The 21552-nt window shown below is 48.8% G+C and overlaps 1 protein-coding gene across 1 annotated transcript in view; it reads left to right on the top strand.

Annotated features, from left to right (window-relative positions):
* Positions 1 to 21552, top strand: part of LOC121834279 (tudor domain-containing protein 7A-like) — a 157077-nt gene that overhangs the window by 119298 nt on the left and 16227 nt on the right. The window contains 3 exon segments of the mRNA XM_042288040.1: positions 2356 to 2445; positions 3804 to 3984; positions 15258 to 15383. Of these exon segments, the coding sequence (XP_042143974.1) occupies positions 2356 to 2445; positions 3804 to 3984; positions 15258 to 15383 (397 nt within the window).

Genomic DNA, 21552 nt, shown 5'->3' with positions numbered 1-21552 from the left:
TTCTTAACGCCTCTTTGCCGCACAGCACGCCGCCTGCGACGATAGCTGACACGATTAGGTCCAAAGAAAGAAGGAAGTTTTCTGCCGCTTCCCCTTGTTTGCCTTTCCGGCTGCAAGGGAAGAGACGGCGAATATCGTGTAATAATCGGAGCCAGTGCCATAGCAGGCCCGTTGTGCCCTTTGCACCGGAGGGCGGCTCCTCACACTCCGAAACGCTATGCCTAATCGACGGCTGGCATCAGCTGACGTGGACTTCACCATGCCATACCAAAGGTTCCTAAAATAAAATGAATGGCTCTTCACCGTAATGTTAGTGGTGCGCCTCTCTAAAAATATTTTTGAGGAAAAACAAATTTCATGGGGTGATGGCAGTTTGAACTCGTAAAAAGGGAGCGAAACTAGGAGTCATTTAATAAATGACGAGAAGATTTTTTGACGGAACACTGGAATATGTTTGCCTAAAAACTATATGGTATTTGGATTGCTATGTAATGAGGAGAGATACGAAGGAACTTCTCGGGCGGAACCAGCTGCACTACGGAAGGAGGGAGGGAGAAAAGGGAACCGACCGCCTTTTTTTTCTCCTCTTTGCTCAGCTGGTTCCGCCCGAGATATACAATAACCAACTAGCTTAGCTCATTCCCATTGGATGAATCAGTTCTAGAGGTGAGCCTATGTATCGGGTGGCAGCTTGCGCCACCTAATGGCGTAGTGCCTACTCGCATAGCACACAATCGCGTTGGTTCCAGCGGGCCTAGGCCTCGTTCGCTTGGCGGAATTTCATGGTTTTATATTCAATTTTTTGGCCGATTTTTGTAGAAAACACTGTGTAGGTACCAAATTTCCATCCTTGTACCCGATATGAAAAGGACGATTGTGACACTATATGTAATTTCTTTTAACTTGGAACCAATGCAGTTTTTGACGATTCTGAAAAAATTAATTGGTATAAGGGACATATTGTCATACGCGGTATTGTTTTAAGTGGATTGCGCCGTAAGGAAATTTACAAGGGTGCACTGCCTCGGAGGTCAGCAGTTCAGGGAAAAGGGCTAATGTTGGGTGTAACATGTGAAACATTTTGCTTGCTCGCATTTAGTAAAACAAAATATCCTCAATAAGACGAATTGGATAGAACAATGTAGCATACGACTAGTTTATTTATTAAAATATAGCTGGACATTATTTTGCCAGCACCGTCCTTTAAAATTAAAATGAACTACCGTATGCACTCGTGTAATGAACATATTTGAGAGTGCGTTTATTACGCAGGGTAAAATTTCTGCATTTACGCACTTTGCAAAAATGTTATTTTAGATGCTAACATGACACGGCATGGTACTGCGGCACAACTCGACTGACGGAGGTGCACCCATGACCGGGCATGGGCGCGCCACAGTAACCATGCTTTATAAATTGCTAACATTTTTAGGACGCTTTTGGCGTGACATTTACCAAAGGACCTATGAAGCTCACTCGGCACGGAGAGCGGTGTGACCGTTCTTAGACCTAACCCCTTTCACTCGGTGTCCGAAAGCAAACCACAGGCGACGGCGTGTTTGTTGACATCAATGCATCCAGTGGGCAAAACGTGTCCGGACAATTCCTCGACACCAGCTTCGTTAGGTGTGTTCCACACCAAGAGTGAACACCGCTCTGTTTCAACAGTTAAAAGAGAGCGGCGTTAGGTGTGCTTGCCGCTCTGCTTCACTGTTGATCACTCCCGCAACTACGCACTTGCAGCCATGAGAGCGTGTACTGCTATACTTGGCTTGGCTTGACGTGGCCTGGCCGCGGCAAAAGAAATTTGGCCTGGTGACTAGCTGAGTTGGATGCAGTTCGGGACTAGTGGAGCCGAAAATTGGACATGCATCATTACGCTAGGGGAAAAAAAAAGTTGAAATATTGATGCCCATTATGGGGGCTGCATTCATTTTGCGAGTAAATGCGTCATGTTCAATACAAGAAAAACTAAATGGACGATCGGCAGCGAGTGAAAGGCCCTACTGAGGCGTTGCTATGTCCTCCAAGCGTGCCGCCGCAAAGCAGTGAAGCTTCACGCCAGAGCGCCGGTACAAAGCGCCGAAGTTCGGTGCAAGAGAGCTGAGAATACCCAAGGCATCATTCTTCATTTTAGAGCATTAGAAAAACTAACATGGTGGAGGTGAGCATCGAATCGAATGGCAGATGCCTATTTCTGCGTGTTGTGTCGTCCTTCTCGTCTCGGTGTCGTTATTCGTAATCCTTTGCAGTGCACTTGAATCGAAACAGGAAAAACCCCATCCCAAGCACCGTTAAGCACTACCACTGTTTGGGAATTGGGGAGAATGTTTGCACAGCCCCGGCCGGTTTCAGGCTGGACGACAGAGCTCCGAAGCGGGTGCTGCCCTTGGCGAGGCTGTCGTCGCAGACTTCGCTGGAGAGGAAGGTGGAGGGGGTTGAATGGTAAGAGTTGCTGCCGTCGGCGCCACGTCGTCAAGGTGGCCGAGGGGCAGACGGTCTTTCTATGCCACGAGGCCTTGAAATGCCAGCTGGGATGGGCTCGTGGTGCATTCCCATAGTTTGTTTGTTTTCGCGAGGTGCTTGCGATGCGTTCTGTGACCGCTAAATGCGGGAAATAGAGTGGGTATGAGTCGTCCGCAATAATGAACATGTTCGAAACCTCCAAGCTGAATCCAGCAGATTTAGTTCAAGGTCACTTTTCTATCGTTAGTACGGTAGAACTTGGTCACTTTGTTTTTTAGAGGGCCCGCAGTAGATACTGACTATCTGGGAACACGTAACACCCTCTTCTTGGGCCAATGGACGAGGCGGAAAGCAACTCTCGCGTGGCAGTTTATTGGTGTATTTCACGTAGACTTTATCGGCTGTGGAGAACTGCCACGTTTACTCAGACGTTTTTTCTTTCGGAACTGCTACTTAAAATTAAGATTAAGGGTTGTTCTGTAATCTCAACCGGAGGATGCCGATCGTGCCAACTCAAATACTGCCCCGCATCGGCTGCTGCTCCTCACACGCTGATACAAAGCGGCGAAGCTTGACGCGCACAACATCGCGCACGATTATCAGCTTGGAACTCCGCATGAAATGGAATTAGAGGGACGGGAGAAACAGAAGCACGCGAGTGCATTCTAAGCTTGGTGCATTATTGAGGAAGCCAAGTGAAGTGGGGCAAAAAGAAGATTGCGTCGGATGGCGTACGTAAGGACCGGGAATGGAAAATTAACGCACATACCCCTATGCATTACTCGCCCCTCACGCACTCGCCTAGGGCCCTCACTCACTCAACGCCCTGACGCACTCACCCCCCTCGTGCGCCTCACACACTCACTGCCCTCATGCCCCTCGTGCATTTACGGCCCTCACGCCCCTCATGCACTCATGGCCCTCACCACCCTCGCATACTCACCGCCCTCAGGCACTCACCGACCTCGTGCATTCTCACCCCTCACGACCTCACGGTCCTCACATGAATTTTCTTGGTTCAGAAACTCACTCACCCTCACCTGTGGAGATGAGTGAGGGCCCTTACTTAGTTGCTCAAAATCATTCTAACGGAGAAGAATGAATTGGGTGGTGCGAAGCGTATGCGGTGGAAGGCCACTGCAACGGTGTCCGGCGCTATGTTGGTGCGAGTTGGGTATGTGCATTGGACGGAACCGGCGTGGGCGAACGTCTCGGCCGTCTGAAAAAGTATAGACCGAGAAGGTATCGTTGAGGTTCTGCTGTATCGGAAACGTAAAGTGGAGCGCAACTTCATTAGGGGCTAGATTGGTCTGGGCTGAGTGGGGCGGGGTTTGCAGGCGTGCCGAGGAGGAGGAAGATGAGGGGGAGGCGAAGCTGCCCCCGCTGGTGGCCCCTGCCCTGCCCCCCGTGGGGGACTACCTGGACGTGAACGTGATGGTGGCCGCCAACCCCCTCAACTTTGTCTGCCAGCCCTGGCTCAACGGAGGACAACTCAGCCAGCTCATGGCCGAGATGCAGGTGGGAACCCCACCCCAGTATTTGCTCCATCTCTCCACGGCGCCCTGGACGAGCCGCCAAACCAGCAGGAATGACCCATCTGGCTTAAAGGGGCACTGCCTTTTGCAATAGTCTCAATCTTTAGGCTATAATCATTCTAAAAAACCAAACATTACAATCCTGCCGATTTCTTTTTTTATTAAAATTGGTATTGAAAGATTGACACCAGGGGTGCCTTCGCATAAGAAGGGGCAGGGCTCTACTGTTCCTCGTGTGACAACACCCTTTGGTGTCGCGACAATTCGGAGGTAATGCATTTTTTGACGCCGATTTTAGGAGAAACCAGCCAACCAACTTCAGGAGCCGCGTAAGCATTAAATATGTAGGTCGGTCAGCCCGTAACCGCTAAACGATCTTAAAGAAAAATGGCAGCCGGTGCCAGGGATTGAACCCCAATGACCAGTGTGGAAGCCGAGTGCAGTCGGAGCTACTGACCCAGCATGTAGGAACGGGAGGAGCAGAAACAGGTGGTGTAAAAAATGTTTTTAGAATGAGGATTGGGAAGAGCAGGAAAGCGCTCCTCCCTTCTCTCTGTGTCCCAGAAAATTCAGAGCAAAGGATCTGGAAGGTGCTGAAGGGAAGTGCACACAACATCACAAAGAGACAATGATGTGACGTAATCTGTTTCCACGCAAATCCCTATCCTAGGCACCACTTGAACAAGAGCTTCACACACCCTATAAAACCACTACATTTACCGTAATATCCCGAGTCATCGCCCACCCCCCTACCGCCTGAAATTCATTAAAAAAGTGGGGTGGGCCATGTCTCGGTGGGTGAGCACAAAGACTTGAAAAAAAGCGAAAAAAATTGCCTATTTTTCTTTGCGTATCTAGCGCTGACGCACAAGAGATACATGTCAAACTCAATACTCGATTTAGTTTCATTGTTTTATAGAAAAAAATGCTCACGAAAGAACATTTTACTATAGCAAAGTCCGTTGCTTGCATACGCGCTAGAAACACCGCCGATCTGCATATAGCGCGAACGTTTGTTCCGTGAAAGAATGTCACCACTATGTTCTCCTAGTTAGTAAAAAAAAAGAAAGAAAAGTCTACAAGAAAATAGAAAAACCGACCAGGCGCAACGAGCGAGCGAGCGGACCAAAGAAGCGACCAAGAGCAATGCTGGGAAAGCCGGCGGTCGCGTTGGCAAATACTTTGGCGTCGGGCCAAGTCGGGCGCCTTGTCAATTGCAAGCTCTAGCTTGCGCAACTTTCTTGTTTGGTGCGTCCATACGTGCGTCCGTGCACGGCGGGTTATTGGGACGCTCTGCAAACGTCTGTGTAGGGCGTTCCAACAAAGCTTTATTTACGCGTTGGCTTTGCCTAAAATATTGCACAACCGCGGTCGCGATGGGCGGGAAGAAGGAGCGGGTTCGCGGTGACCTTACTTCGGCGGAGACAGACTTTGACCTAACACTCCGCAATTACATTAACAAACTCTTATTTTGTTATCTCCATCGTTTTCTTTTCGCACAGATACACGACCACTTTGGGGTCGCTCACGGATAAAATTCGTAAACAAAAAGAAGTGTCTTTCCCGCCTTCGTTTTACTTTGTCACGGACGTCCTCCAACTATAAGGTTCGCGGCCGCTTCATTCGGGTAGGATGAGTGTCCGCAGATCGCTGAGTCCGCACTGGGGTATTTGAAGGGGTGGGCGATGACTCGGTGTTTTTTCGGAAATCGATATTGGCCCAAAAAATGGGGTGGGCGATGGCTCGGGGATGGGCGATGACTTGGGATACTACGGTAAACATTTTTGGCAGAGTGACCAAGCATGCAAGTTTTTTTTATTGGGCTTTTTACCAAAGTACACAAATCCCTCGTTATAAGGAAATCATTTTTTACGAATTATTGCATTTTTCAAAGTTTGACGGGGTCACGACCGCAATGCATGCAATTTGAACCGGATTACTCGAAGTGTATTGACGGCCGGACATGCTTATTACGAAGGACGATCCTTACGAATTATTGCATTTTTCAAAGTTTGACGCGGTCTCTATCGCAGTGCATGCATTTGAACTGGATTATTCGAAGTGTATCGATGGCTGGACATGCTTATTGAAAGGACGATCCGGCGAAAGTACAGTACGTAAGCCAGTGCAACCCTTTGAAGAGGTGGGCAAAAAGCCAGTACTTCGAAAGGTGTTCTGTCTTTCACCGTTATAAATGCGCGAGGAGCACGTGCCTTGACTACGGAGTGTCCGTCGCGCCCACGTCTTTGGAGCCCCGACGCACCTGCCCGTTGCCCGGTGCCCATCTCTTACTCGATTCCGACTTGTCGAGTCATGGGGGCGAAGAAGGCGGAAGATTGCACCTTCTCTGCGCGCAGAGGAATGGGGCAGTGTGTTGAGCGACAGTCCCGACACTTCACACGGTGCCCGTGGCCCAGCTCGCGTCAGGATCAAGTCAGGGAAGCACATCCCTGCCGGTGCCCACCTGTTTAAAGGGATACTTCAACGAAATTTGAAATATTCCCGTCGTGTTCAACTCAAAAATAGGTTGAATATGATCGAGAATATCCGTAAATAACAATCGCACGTTTGTATTTTGAGCCTGATGGCTGTATTTTTCGTTATAAACTGCCCACTCTGGCAAGCGCTGGAGAAGGCCCAGCGGAGACCACGTGACATCCAACGCAATCGTGACGTAGGTCGTCTCAGGACGAGCAAAGCTATGGCGAGGCTGACATAGAGAGGATGGCCTAGTCGTTCCAGCCACCGAAGCGGCTGCTTTTGTACGAATTTTGAGTGACGGGTTAATCTTCTATAATCTTGTAGGGGGACAGTAGCGACTTCTGCGACACACAAAAGGCATTCCCGGGAAGAGGGGAGTTCCTCCTGCCCCTCTTCTCTTGTCGTGGCCAGAGGCGAGACAACCTCCGTCGCTACCTGTCAAGGTTCCTAGACGGGCATTACAAGCGAGGCGTTAGCAACATCCTCCAGGTTCTCTTTGCTAATCGTTTAATTCGTTTGCCTGCTTGAGTCGACGCTGCATTTCCGGATCACGTGCACATCGAGGCAGTGCCTTTGATATCGTCTTCTGTGTTGTGAAGGCAGCACAGTTTGTCTGCCGCATGTACAACAGCTGCGTGCAACCTGCTTCACTGCTGATGGCACCGCCAAAACCCGCACGGAAGTGTTTGACTTTGGAACAGAAAGTCAAGCTGATCCGACAAGTGGAGAAAGGTGCCAAGTTGGAAATGTGAAAGAATTCAACATCCCGGCATCGACGCTGTCAACCATCCTCAAAAACAAGCACGATGTGCCGGGAGGGTTTCAAAAGAGCTTTCAAAAGATTTTCTCAAGCAAGAGAAAGCGCGTCTGGGATTCGAAGTATCCCAAAGTCGAAACTGCACTTCTCAAATGGTTAAAGAATGCTAGGGCTGCCAACTTCCCCATCCATGGTCCCACCTTGACTGCCAAAGCTGAGGCGCTGGCCTTGCAAATCAACAAATCAGAATTCAAGTGCAGCAATACAGTATAGGCCACTTACAACGTAACCGCTTATAGTGCAGGACCGGGTATAACGCGGCTTTTTTAAACGACCGGTTGGCCTCCCATAGAACTCCATGTAATTGCATACCGCTTAAAATGCAGGTGTGCGAAGGGAAATACCAGTTATAGTGCGGTTTCTGGAGCAGCCCGCCGACCGCGCCCACTGACCCGCGCCGCGAGCACGCTTCCCTGTGCGACACTAGATAATGGCGCGAGCCGCAAGCGGCACTCGCGGGGCAAGGAGGTTGCTCGAAGCGGGGAGAAGCGAAGAGAGAGGCTTCAGTTGCCATAGCAACGGAGGGACGCACGCACGTGTCCACGTGCGTGCTGTGCGTCCCTCCGCTGCATTGGAAATCCTCCTTGATTGGAAACAACCGCAACGACAGACCAATCGCAGGTCGAGGAGAAGTGTTCGCGCGCGTTGCATGCCGGTCGTGGACAGGCTGCTTCTATCCGCAAACATGGCGTCGGTTGTGAACCTTGTGATCGTCGACGTAGACGGCGTGGTGGACGCTCATCGTTCCCCGTAAAAGCGCTATCCTTGACTGTGAATTTTCGTTGTGTGTCGCTATGATAACCCAGTACGTACTAGAAGGAAAGATCCACCTATTCGTGCGGCGATGTCGGCGGCACTCTCAAGACAACAGAAATGCCCGTGTCGTCGTGTTTGTTTACTTCGACTACAGTGGTGCTTTCTAAGCATTTGTGTTTTCGAACATCGCCCGGATTTCTTATTTGGAGCATTTCATGCCTGTGCTCAAGTTGAAGGTATTACTGGCGCGTACCGTATAAAGGATGCGAATTTTCACGCGTTTTCATTGCCGGAGAAAAGTGATTAGGGTTAGCAATCCTGAACGCTTGCAACGTCCGTCCGCAACCCGCGACGCTGTTGAAAGGCTGCGCCAGGCAAAAGTCGCTCATTTCTTTCAAAACGTGTGACACACTTGAGAGAGAAGTGTACTAGTCTGGTGAAGTAAAGACTTTCCTCAAACTAAGCTTTATTTTTCATCTAACATAAAATAAATTCTTTTACAAAGGTAAGTTGTCTGATGGCACGTATTTTGGCCTGAAAAATTGATGTTTTGGTTATAGCGTGGTACCGCTTATAGTGCGGATTTTCGCGACTCCCGCCACATACATTATATGCGGTCTACACTGTAGATGGCTTGAGCGGTTTAAGAGGCGGCATGGTGTGACGTCCAAGACGATAGTGGGCGAAAGTGGAGCGATCTGCGAGGACACCGTGGTTATGTGGCGAAGGCATTGCCTCGCCGAAATACCAGAGCAGTACACGGATAAGGACATCTACAACCTCAACGAGGCCGTGTTTTACAGCAGAGCTCTTAAGGGCTGAGATCCCCAGTTTCGTGTCTGCGGACAAACAAATGTTGACATAAAACCCCAGACAGCTACCGCCATCTATGAGCAACAGCGGCAACCAGACAACCGGCTTGACAGTTGTCTTGTTGCTGTTGTCGCTCAAAGACGGCGGCAACCTTTCCAGCCTTTCTGCTCTGGTTTTCACCAAGTAGAATGGCTGAATTTCTCTAGATGTCGTCCTAGAAGTCGTCCTTGAGGTCGCCCTAGACGTCGTCCCTCAGGTTGTCTTCGAGGTCGTCCTAGAAGTCATCCTATAGGTCGTCCTAGACGTCGTCCTCGAGGTTGTCCTAGAAGTCGTCCTTGATGTCCTCGAGGTCGTGCTAGAAGTCGTCCCTGAGGTCGTCCTAGACACCGTCCTTGAGGTCGTTTTAGACGTCATCCTCTAGGCGTCATCCTTGAGGTTGTCCAAGAAGCCATCCTTGAGGTTGTCCAAGAAGTCAACCTTGATGTTGTCCAAGAAGTCGTCCTTGAGGTCGTCCTAGATGTTGCCCTCTAGGCATCGTCCTGTACGTCGTAAAGATGACATTTTCGCTGGCCCTCCATCTTCATGTGAAATGGAAGGGCTCGACATTTTTCCTACAAGATCTTGCCCAAGCGCACTTTTACGACTGCGGGTGGCTCCTCGTTCGGAGGCAAACAAAGCAAAGAGCGCGTCAGTGTGCTGTTTGGAGCGAATGCTACAGGTGAACATAAGCTTCCCCTGCTGATATTAGGGAAAACTGGGAAGCCTCACTGTCTCCGGAACGTGGTGCTCCCAAATGACTGCATATACAAAAACAAGCGCAGGTGGGTGACAGCTGCTTCCTTCGAGGACTATGTGCACCTTTTGGGTCGAAAGTTCGCGGAGAAGCAGCGCAAGGTGCTGTTCTCTATCAACAACTGTCCCAGCCTTGGGAAAATCTAAAACCTACCAGCCATCACTTTGGAGTTTCTGCCACCCAACACAACTTGAGTGCTGTCACCCATGGACCAAGGCATTATTGAAACGACTCGGAAACTGTAGTGCAGGAACCTTCTGCAGCGCATGCTCCTTCCTTACAACTGCAGCAAAGGCTACAGTATTGACTTGCTTGGTGCCATTCATCTGCTAAACTTTTTGTGGAAAGAGATGGAGGCTAGAAAGGTAGCCAATAGCTTCGCACATGCCAACTTTTCCCGCTAGTGCGTGCTTGAGGTGCCAGCGGATGACACTGCGATCTGCGGCGACCTTTACTGTACTGTGCACGAGATCGTTGGTGCAACTTTGGAAGACGACTTGGACTCGTTTGCGCTTGTGGATGCAGACATCTTCGTTGTTGCAGATGCCGAGATGATGGACCTTGTGTGTCGAGGGCGAAGATGAAAAGCCGTCGGATGAGGAACCCCGAGAGGTACCCACGACTGGAGAAACGCGAAACATGCTTCGCCTTCTTCGCAACGAGGTGGAGAGCGGCGGCAGCGACAGCAGCCTCATGCGGCGCTTGAGGCAGTTGGAGGAGACTTCTTTTTTTAATGCCTGCTAAAAACGCCCGGCTAACTGATCTCCCGTCTTTTTTTGTGTCTCAGTAAGGCTGACTCATCCGGCAAGGTTTGTTTCATTGAATATATATTTGTTATAGGCCTTCCACACTGTTCTTCTGCACTTTCAAGGTTACTCTTTTCATGGCTCACATTTTTATCGAACTACCGCTTTTATTGAATTTTTCTGCTGTCCCATTGACTTCAATTTAATGAGGGATTAGTGTACTATTTGAGGTGACCAACAAACTAGCTATTTACAAGACCTTTCTTCTGAGTTGAGCACATGATAGTCTCTTGACTGCTCGAAGGAATTCTTTACGGCAAAACCTCAAAAATTAGGTTTCAGTTTGGAAAATTTGATTTCATTGCAACTACCAGCATTGACCAACATTAGCCAATGGCACCCAACACTCCTCAGTTGGGAGGAAGTTTCTCTCGCTCAAAAAGAAGTTTGTCAAGAAAATATCTAGCAAATTGCTGACTGCTGCACGTCAAACTTCAGTCCTTTCGGATTGACGTTCTGGACGCTCTTCATGGGTTAGTTTAGCAACCCGACTTAACCGGTGGCATGTACACTCGGTAGCAATTTGTTGGAATGGAGGTGACGGCGCTAACCCAGGTTTGAAACCCCTGGCGCTCTTCCCTCCATATCTGCAAATGTGTTCCCGACGACCACTGTCGGGCGGGCGAGCGGTGGCGCGATCACCAGCCAATCAATGTGGAGCGAGCTTGGCCTCGCGTGTGACGTTATACCTGAACCAGCCCATCAGCATTGAGCTGGGGGTGTGATGTCATCATCTGGCTCGGCCAATCAGCGTCGAGTTAATTGGGGGCTTCAGTTTCCGGCCTCGGGAATTCCTAGACCCTCCTCTGACGAGACGGTGCTCGCCTCCTTGACGTCTCCCACCCCTAGCGAAACTCGGTTTTCTTCTGTCACCTCGTGGAAACTTATGGGGGACGAAACATGGAAAGAAAAAAAGAAAACATTATTGACTCATTGTTTGCACAGTCTGTTTTTAATGATAATAATGCAATTGAATGCAAAGGTACAAGTGAGCTGGACAAGAATGACGAAAATAATCCTTGGACAAGGAGACAAAGGACAAACCAAAATCTCCAAACACAGCGAGGTGACCGGTGCGTGACCAAAAAAAATTTGCCTGGTCCAGGTATCAAACCAGGGACCTCTCCGTTTCGCCACATCCATTTCACCAACTGCAAGAAATTAGCACGTGCACCTAAAACTCGTTTCACTTTCTCTGGACCCAACTACGCCGTCCGATTGTTTCCCGGGCTCTTATCAATTTGAATGACATACCATCTTGAAAAAATCCTGAAAAATCAATCGTTACAGTAAAACCTCGTTATAACAAAGTTCAAGGAGCGGTCGTAATTATTTCGTTATAACCATTAGTTTGTTATAGCCAATGTCCATTTCTTCCCACTATTAGCAAGCAAGGGGAATTATGATTGCTTTGTTATATCCATTAGTTTGTTATATCCCGTTTTGTTATAACGAGGTTTTACTGTATAACCAATTATCATTGCATTTGGACTAGAAACTTATCATTTCTAGTCTGGAAATGGATCGTTACATGTGGCATCATTATTAGCAGATTGCACTGCATTCGAAAGCTTTCATTTGTGCCAAACATTAACGGTTTTCCAAATTTTTGCACTGCAGTCGCCGACCAATTTTGCAGACTCCGCAGGGACCGAAATAACGTCGGAATAATAGAGCAATCCGAAAAATTGGCAGAATAAATACTTGCCTTTATTACATCTAAGCTTGTTTAAAAAAGCCATAAAAAGTACTTTGTTTCCGGTTACGCCTGCACGGCTTGTTTCAGGTTACGCCTCCGTTTCCGTTCGGCAACTTTCTGTTGGCTTGATAATCGCTGCCTTCTTTTCTAGCGTCATAATCGAGTACTTTGCGCGCTTCTTTGCGATGCATTGCGGCAGCGGTGGAAGAGCAGATGGGGCAATGACGTCCAAGCCAGCGTAGTTTGAAAAGACAATCTACTGGGTCGAGATGAGAGGCGCGAGTCCATGACTGCAATGGCAAATGAACAAAGCAAAACGGTAAGAATGGTGATGATGATAATGACGCGCAGCTAGACAAAAAAAAAAAACGCCGTAGGGCATCACCTAGCGGTAGAGCTTAGCAGTACTACTCGAGTAGCGCTGCCAAACCAAGCCAATCCATGTGCAGCCAACATAGACTCCAAAATGGCCGCTTCTCAGTGGTGTTTGCCACTGACCGCTCGCAACAATTTTGTCCGAAAAATTTAACTTTGGGACTTGAAGTTGTCCAAAATATTGGTCGTGAATATGCAGTTTCTATCAGGTAGGTCACGGTTTTTCTAGAAGGGTATGTACTTGGGCTAATAGGTGACCGATCCATATTTCCGAGGGTAAAAGGTCTAAAAACAACGGACAAGTAAAAGAAACGCTCTGTGGATTTTGTTTCTTTTACTTGTCCATTGTTTTTAGCACTTTTACCCTCGGAAACACGGTTTCTTCTATAGGTCCGAAATATCGAACAAGTCGGAATTATCGGCGTGAGAGAAATCGGTCGGTGACTATTTCTTTTTTCCTTTTTCCCGCCACCCTCAGTTTATGTTTTAATCTGAAATAGATGCTGATTGATTGATTGATTGATTGATTGATTGATTGATTGATTGATTGTTGGGGCATGGAGGTACAGTCAAACCTTGTTTTAACGAACTAGCATCGTGAGCGGAAGTTTGTTCACTTTATGCGATATTCGTTACAAAGGTACACACACAAATTGATGCAAACGTTCCCGCAATCGAGCTCGTGCAAGAATGTGCACAGCACTGAGATATAAAAATGAGCTATCCCGGACCACAAGATCCTTACCTGTCACTAAGCAACATTAAAAAAAATAGATCGGAGCTTGAGGATATCGCTTGGAACATGAGAAACCGCGTTAGCTGGATCCATAATTTCATTTATTTGAAGGAATGCGTGATTTTGGGCTGGTGCCTCTTCAGCTAGAGCCACCGCGCTGAAGCCAGCCGGTGCTCGCGCTGAAATCGTCATGCCCTAACAGACACACCAGACGGATTGCTTTCGTTTGAAGAAGCTGACCCGACACTGGCAGATTTCGCGCCCTTACGTCCTTAAACCATGAGAACAGAGCCACGTCCGGGTTGAGGCAAGGCCCAAGACTCTTTCGGTCAATCTTGACGTTGTTTGCATAGCACTCTGTGATCTTCTTCCTTGCACTCGGAATGGTAGATATCGTGCTTGGTGCAAGCTCCTAGTTCGCAGTGATGTCTTTTTTTCTTCCGGCCGCTGTCCACCGTACGCTAAACCTTCACTTTTGTCTCCGGAGAGATGGCTTTCCGCTCGGTCGCCATTTGCAGCTTGTCTACGAGTGGCGTGGTTGGCACTTGGCTGTAGTCTGCACTGGTTCCTGATGCCTCAAGGCCAGCAGCGGCACAATCATTCACTTGGTTCATAGGTGGCGCTACCTCCCGAAACACTCATTTTGCACATCGGGCGATCTAAACTTTAGGAATTTTTCGTTTAGAAATTACTTTTTTATTTTTTCTACTTTTCGATAACCTTCGTAGTATTTTGTGATGCAAGAAGAGCTGGAATTGCTTCGCTATACCAACAGTGCGTCAGATCTCAGGGTTTCGTAATATAACTTGAACTCCCATCCAAATAAAGCAGGACCTACCAAATTTGGTGATTAGTTTGCCATATCAGTGTTTGTTTTCAAGAGGTTCAACTGTAGGAAGCTTCTGGAGGCGACATGATGCCACCAGAGGTGAAAGGAATGCCTCAGCGATGACCAAAGACTCTAATGAACGGACACCCTTTTGGGCATTCCCACCAAACTACATTCTTTCCTGATTTTCTCATTTGGCTGAGCCACTATGTCGCCTCCTCTTATTCCTGGTGGGGAGTGCATTGCATACACTTCTGAAGGTGCACACTGCAGAGACATGCTGCGTGCTTAGAGGAAGAGCCTGGGCTTGACAAAGTCTCAACCTTGCGGTTAAGATTATTTCAAAAGGAAACTGTGCTCCCAAACGTGGTCTCGCAAAGTTGGTTGTCAGTTTACGGCGATAGCTGTTGTGGGCTCCCACTCTTGATGATCTTGATGCGGAAAAGAGTCTGACAACATTAAGGCTTAAAAAAGAAAACCTGCAGAAAGTCATCTGAGGATCTTTATTGGCCAGTTGCAAAGCTCTACCACGGAGCCACGCCTGCTGCTTTGACGTGCCGTCTAATAATTGGCTCAGGAGTGCCCAGCAAACGGCCCCATTACTCCACCCGAGTACCAAATAAGTGAGCTCCGAGCAGACATTGGAAACATGTAAGGTGCTGGTAGAAGCAGATATGTAGTGTGATGTGTTGGGGTTCGATAGGGTGTTCACTCTGACTACTGTGGATTCACACAGGACGGCTCTTCTAACATACAATGTGTGTCATGGAGTTTGGCTTTGTCAGTCGGCTGTGACGAAGAGCGCCTGTAGGAAATCGATTTCAGTTCCCCGGCAGGATTTGAACTCGCCCCTCGGAGATTGTGAGCCTAGTGCTTTGCCGACCGAGCCATCCCGGGTCTTCTAGCACGCCATTGGCGCACGAGGGAGGGGTTGCGCGCTTTGCGGCCTCTCTTGCTGCACCATCTCACGGCGTGTGTCAGAAAAGACTCTCCGCTTCAATGGACATTCTCTGCTTTCCAGTCTTTGTTGGTATGATAGAGCTTGTATAATTTTAATTTCTTTGGCGCTACGTAGGAAATTTTCTTGCAATTATAGAGTGTGAGAACCCCAGCTCGCAACTGACCTGTGACCGGTTGCCCCATCTTTGCAGGCCTTCTACGCCGCTGAAGGCAGCAGCGCGTTTCCGGAAGGCCTGCCAGAAGCCCTTCTACGCAGAGGACGGTTCTATGCTGGCTGCCACACCGACAAGTGCTGGTACCGAGTGTTAGTTCACCAGGTGCGTGCTGGGTCTTTGTGGCTGGCCCCTTCTCACCTTACTGGGCTTTATGGACCTGTGGACTATTGTGTCCGATCCATCGCCCGACTGTCGTATTGTCATCAAGTAAGGCCAAGAGGCTGTAAATAATGAACTGAAAAGAAAGGTAGCCAATCAAAATAAAGAATGAGCGTCGAAACAGCAGAAAAGCGGGCGGCATAATATGAAGCGCAAGCGAGACAAACTCAACAAGCTCACGGGTAACTCCTTATCTGGTGTGCGTCAACATCGCGAAAGTACGGTACAGAAGGTTCGAGCGTTCGGGGTGAAAATGATTAGCCACTTTCGAGAGCAAGAAACTAGGACAAAACAATAAATGTTACACCCCGAATAAGTATAACCGCGAATCTTCTAGAATTCTGTGACGGAGCGCTCCTTGCTCGGCCCTGCGCGCAGCATTATCCCCCTTTTTAAAAGGGTCCCGATGTAACACAAAAGGAAAACAAAATGGCTAAAAAGATGTATGGTACGGACAAAATAAACATGCAGTGTCCCAATCCTAACGCGCGTAGAACAGCTTGAGTCAAACTACGTGGATGACTTCGGGTTGTGGCTGGTGGCGTCCTGATGGTCGGGTTCCGTTGGGGAACAGCTCGTAGTTCAAATCCCCAAGGCGGCAAATGACCTTGTAGGCTCCAGAGCAGCATTTTAACAGTTTCTCGCTGAGGCCGCGGCGAAGAATGGGTGTCGCAATGAGGTAGAGGGGCTTAGAGCGATGAACTGGTATCCCCTTCACCAAGCAAAAGCAACCTCCACTTGGCCACCGCCATGTTGTACAATTTTGACCAATAGACAAGAGACTGTACCAAGCCCTGAGCTTTTAGCAAAACTGAGCCGACATTTGTATCGCAATCGCTGTAAAAAATACGGTAAACTATTTTTCCAATACTGTTAGCCCCAGAGATCAGTAGCTGCGTTTGATTTACTTACACTTCCTACACCGGTGCAGAAGAGTGTAGAGCGCTGTAAATGCACATACTGGAAGTGGACTGCCCTACAGTTTTCTGCACTGGTTCAGGAGGTGTAAGTAAATCGAACGCAGCTGTTGTCTGGCTCTGAAGCCAAACCCACTTATAACGGTCCCTCATATAACAACCTATTGGTTATAACGACCAGCTTTCAGAAAATATACGAAATCAAGGCCCTACCTATTAAAATTGGTCTAGATAAAACGACCATTTTTCAATGCATCATGCTGTTACAACAAACACTAAAAATCCGCTTTAAAAAAAAAAAAAAAAAAAAAAAAAACTTCTTTGCGAAAAAAAAAAAAAAAAGCTAGAACTTGGGCACTCCGGGAGACGTTTCAGGTCATTTGTACGGCCACGCAACATACTTCCCCGGGGAGGAAACAAAACTACAAAAGCAATACGCCGATTGTGCGGGAACGAGAAGAGGAGGAGTCAACTCTCATGCCGTGCTGCGTCAGCTGCGTTCGTTTTTTCTATGTTTGCAATCCTCAATGCTCGGTAGAAGGTGGCTAGCCCCATCGCCATCTTTGTTTACATTCACCATTTTGGGGTCCGTATCATGCACATTTTCTTGCGTCTACAAGAAATCTCTCGTTCTAAAATAAAAAAGACAAAAAAAAAAAAAACACCAGGAGTTTTTATTTGAAGGAAAGGGCATCACGCTGACGGAAAAAGATAACAACGGCGCAGCACTGCGTGGCCTTGCAATCCCAGCCACCCGACGAGCTCGCAAAGTGTCGTTTGAAAGACCACCCTCCCGGAGGCGACGGCCGTGCATTCGTACGTGCGCAGGAAGTGCGGCACTTAAAACGCTTTAGACCAAAGCAAGCGTTAATTACCTCTGGGGACAGGGAAGAACCATCGCTGGACACAACATTTATTTTTGCGTGCGTTTCATAACATCTGTTCTATGAGGTCAGTCTTCATTATTTTACCTGTGTGGTGGAATCGGTAGCAATTTACTTTTCGATGATCGGAAGCTAAATCTGCCTGCGCGTTAGAATTGGGGGTGCATTAGAATCGTGCAAACATTTTCTTTAAATAAAGAACTGGCAGAGCGAAACTACCAGTACCAGCTTCATTATCCTTATGTATGACGTGTTTTAAAGGTAAGTCCAGATAAAACCAACTACTGATGAAACGACCACTTTCCACGCAACTATTGCGTTCGTTATAAGTGGGTTTGACTGTACACCCAAAGTACAGCACTGCGGCTGACGGCATCTAGTGGATGCATTGCGAAACTGCCCGGGTTTTTGTCGTAAAAGCACATTTCGGATTTAAAACAAACGAAACATAACTAATCTCGTCGGTACCGTTAATAACGATCAATAAGCGATTATTTGTGCGCGGTACTTCGTTAAAATCTGGACATAAAACTCTACGGTCGCGTAGTGGTCAGAAATGTGCAACATGGAGGCGACCAATCGGGGACAACTTTCAGCTACCAGTTGATCGCTCGAAGGCCCTGTACCTCGTTCGGGTGCCCGCACTCTCACCCCGTCTCCTGGCTGCAACTCCACATTGTGACGACGAATGTTGTACTGGTCAGCGTCGACACATTGTTGGTCCTTAATCCGAAGGCGGGCTAGCTGGCATACCTCTTCTGCCCATTGGGTGACCAGCTGGGTGGTGCCGTCGCGCTTAAGGCCCGTTCACACGATGCATTTTTCTTGCGCATCTAGTAGTGTCGCGAGAAGCTTCTGGAGCGAGCTTTTGCTGCAACTTTGCCGAATCCTGTCAGTCACTCTGAGGGCGCCGCCAATGGCTGCTCAGAAACGCTCTCATGTGGCCTTTGAGGGGGGAGCGAGCTGTTTGAGAAGACCACTTCACTGCCGGTGTTGTAGCGGAGCCAAATCAGAAAAAAACCGAAACCACAAATGATAAATACTGCCGGCGCTTCCGCAAGCACGTCAAACACCACTGAAGGAAAAGTGAGTAGCATATCAGAAAAAAATCCAGCGATGGATGAAGACAATTAGCGGGAGTTGGCGAGATTAGAATAGTGCTCATAGCGTTGTTGTTGCGACGATACCTCTGGATAAGAGACCATAGAGTAAACTGAAACCAAGTTTGCTTGGTTTACAAGCGAACTTGAAACCATGTGCGCTCTGTGAAACAGTTGGCACAGTAAACTCGGGGCAGACATGGGCGCCGAGAAGCAAACCAGATTGGGCACGTAGCGTTTCTATGAATACCATGTGCATTGATAGGAGCTTTGGCAATGGATTGGCTGCATACGGGCTCGAGGCCGGCACATGTCCTTCACGTACAGATTGCCGCCTCAATTGGCTTAGCGCACACGCGAGAGATCACTCCCAAGTAGTGCAGTATGTGAGAAAAAAATTAAAGTGAATTGACTGCATAAAATGCGCAAAGCAGGTCCCCAGATAAATAGTGATCTGATTCGGAGCTCACTCAAAACGGTGCATCGGTGTGTGTTGTTGTAGCACGTGAAGCGGTACGTGTGAACGAGCGCATTTCGCGAAACTTGAGTGTTGCGAAACTGTTGCGCGCCTGAAAGATGCATCGTGTGAACAGACCTTTAGTTTCCCCAACAAGGTAAGAGAGAGCGTGTCTTCCCTACCTAGTCAGGGAAACTACTTACTCGATTCTAAGCTGACCCCCCAAAACAACGAGGCAGAAAAAAAAAAAAAAAAAAAAATCCTCGATTTTAGATTGATAAGAAAGGAACGGTCAAACACCATAAATTAAACACAGAACAGCAATTATTTCCGATATATACAATACTAGATCGGCTACAAAGCCGACGGGGGTGTTAGCGGTTTATGTCCGCATTTTCAAATAAAGACGCGAGCAGCGCCGCGAGCAACAAACAAAAGTAAACTTTTTTTTTTGTACACTTCTTTGAAGAATAGAAGGGAGGGAGCAAGGTGCATGGCTGGAGTCCTTCTCCTGCATAGCAAGGGGCATGTGGCAACTGTGCGGAGGCACGAAACCTGAGGTATGCACGCGAGGAGCGGCTGCCACGGCGGGGGGGCCTGCTGCTGTTTGGGTTGTTTTTTGTGCACCAAAAGCTTTCTGAAACATGAATTGGCGTGGCTCGACGAACAAATATGGCAGTTTTGGTTTTGGTAGCTGGTATTGCTGCAAAGTGGTATAGGCGAAAACCGCATCCTCGTTTCTGGGCCGACCCCCGAGTTCCGATTTTAAGTTTTTTTGTAAAAACTATCGGCCTAGATCGAAGTAAATAGGGTAAGCGCGGCAACCCCCGGAGGCGGAGTTGCCGAGGACGACCGTCGGAGGGACTCTAATGACGACAAGCATCGAAACGACGATTCTGCAATGGTGCCCACCCACCTCAGCATTGTCATCGACGGCCACGACGCGTCGGCACTCGTGGACACTGGAGTAGATTGCTCTGTTTTGAGTGGAAAGCTCTCTCGCCGCCTTCGGAAAGTCACCATGCCCTGGGGCGGCCAGCAAGGGACACCTCATCACACCTCTTGGGACACTGCCTGCGTCGAAATTCACAGGGAGACCTGTCCGGTCAAGCTTGTCGTCCTCTGGGACTGTGCGAGAGACATCATCCTCGGCATGAACTTTCTGTGCGAGTATGGTGCCGTTATCGGTCTTGGAGCAAACTGGTTGACGCTGCGAAAGCCGGTCCTAGCTTCGGAGTGACCTAAAATCACTCTGGCCGCCGTCCGAGTCATTGCGGACCACGTGAACCTGCCGCTGCAGTCAAGTGTCCTTGTGCCCATATGACCGATGCAGCCGCCTGTGGGGAAGTTCTTCTGGAAGGCTACATCAACTGCTTCTCAAAACAGGAGTGGGCGTCGCAAGGGGCGTAACAGAGCTGCAGGACGGATGCACTGCGGTCCTCCTTTCGACAGGAGGCACAGTGCCTCACGAAAGGTGCCGCTGTAAGCCACGTCGAAGAACTGCCGTTGAGGAAGCCATGATCTCCGACGAACCCTCGCCATCTCGGTCGTACAGAACACCGCCGCTGCAACTTGACGTTGACCCCAAGCTCAGTGCCACGGAATGTCGACGGCTCAGAGACCCACTCGCTGAATTCAGCGACTGCTTTGCGACGACGTCGAAAGACAACAGTTGGGAAACATTGTCAGCAACGGCGACGCTATTGTGCCTGGAGCAGGTCTTTGACTGGTGTGTTTAGCGTCCTATCCCGCCCATACATCTAAAGTGGTCCCAAAGTGGCAACAAATGACGTCACAGAAGCCGGAGTGTCACGCTGTTGCCTGTCACGATCCTGGCTGTTGGCCGTAGAAATGCTGGCGAAAAGCACGAGCGAACGCGAGTGTCGCTGTCGTTACGGCGTCCCAACTTCCGGCTGCTTCAACTTCCGTGGACTGTCACAGTGGGGAGCGACCTACAGCAGAACATGCGTCTGCCATACACACCACATCTGTTAAGACGCCGCCAGGATCGCGATCGGCGACAGCATGACACTTGTATCACGTCATCGGGCAAAAATGGAGGGACCACCTTTTTGGAGGCGGTAAACACACCAGTTCCAGGCACCATAGTGACGCGCTCCCTGTGCATTGGCCACCGTCTCCCCAAAGGAAAGGGAGGCCATTTATGAACAAGTGCGAGAAAGGTTCAATGGCGATATATTGCCCCATTCGAAAATTCCCATTAAGTTCCAATTGGAATTTCCCACTGGTACGAGTAAGGTTTTTGGACCACGAATTGGTTACTGCCTATGGGAACCAACCTAACCCATTTGGAACCTATTCAGGTTCAGAAAAATTCTTTCAATTGGTGAGACGCATTGGCCAGTGTGCTTCCAATCGGAACCCAGTAAAACCAGTTGGGTCCAATTGAAACCGGTTGGAATTTCAATTGGATCCAATAAAAAACTTTTAGCTGGGGCCACGCGCTTTGCCAAGCAAGCACGTCCGTGGCCGAATGGTTACCACGCTTAACTGTCGCGTGGAAGGTCTAGGTTCAATTCCAGTCAGCGGAATGTCCTTTTATTCTTTCAACTTGGTGTTCTCGTAAGTATGAGAACATTCTTGTCTGATCGAGTTTTGAATGTTCTACGCGCCGAAAGTTCTACGCCGAATGTTGCAGATACCCACGAGGGTACATAAGGGACTCCGCACGGCGAGTGGAGTCGGTCTCACCCCAGCTCTCGATCCTGCTGTTTCGCCGACATCGACGCCTGC

Source organism: Ixodes scapularis, unplaced genomic scaffold (genome assembly GCF_016920785.2).
Source record: "Ixodes scapularis isolate PalLabHiFi unplaced genomic scaffold, ASM1692078v2 ptg000943l_1__unscaffolded, whole genome shotgun sequence".
Taxonomy (NCBI): domain Eukaryota; kingdom Metazoa; phylum Arthropoda; class Arachnida; order Ixodida; family Ixodidae; genus Ixodes; species Ixodes scapularis.
This window is presented reverse-complemented; position numbering and strand designations above follow the sequence as displayed.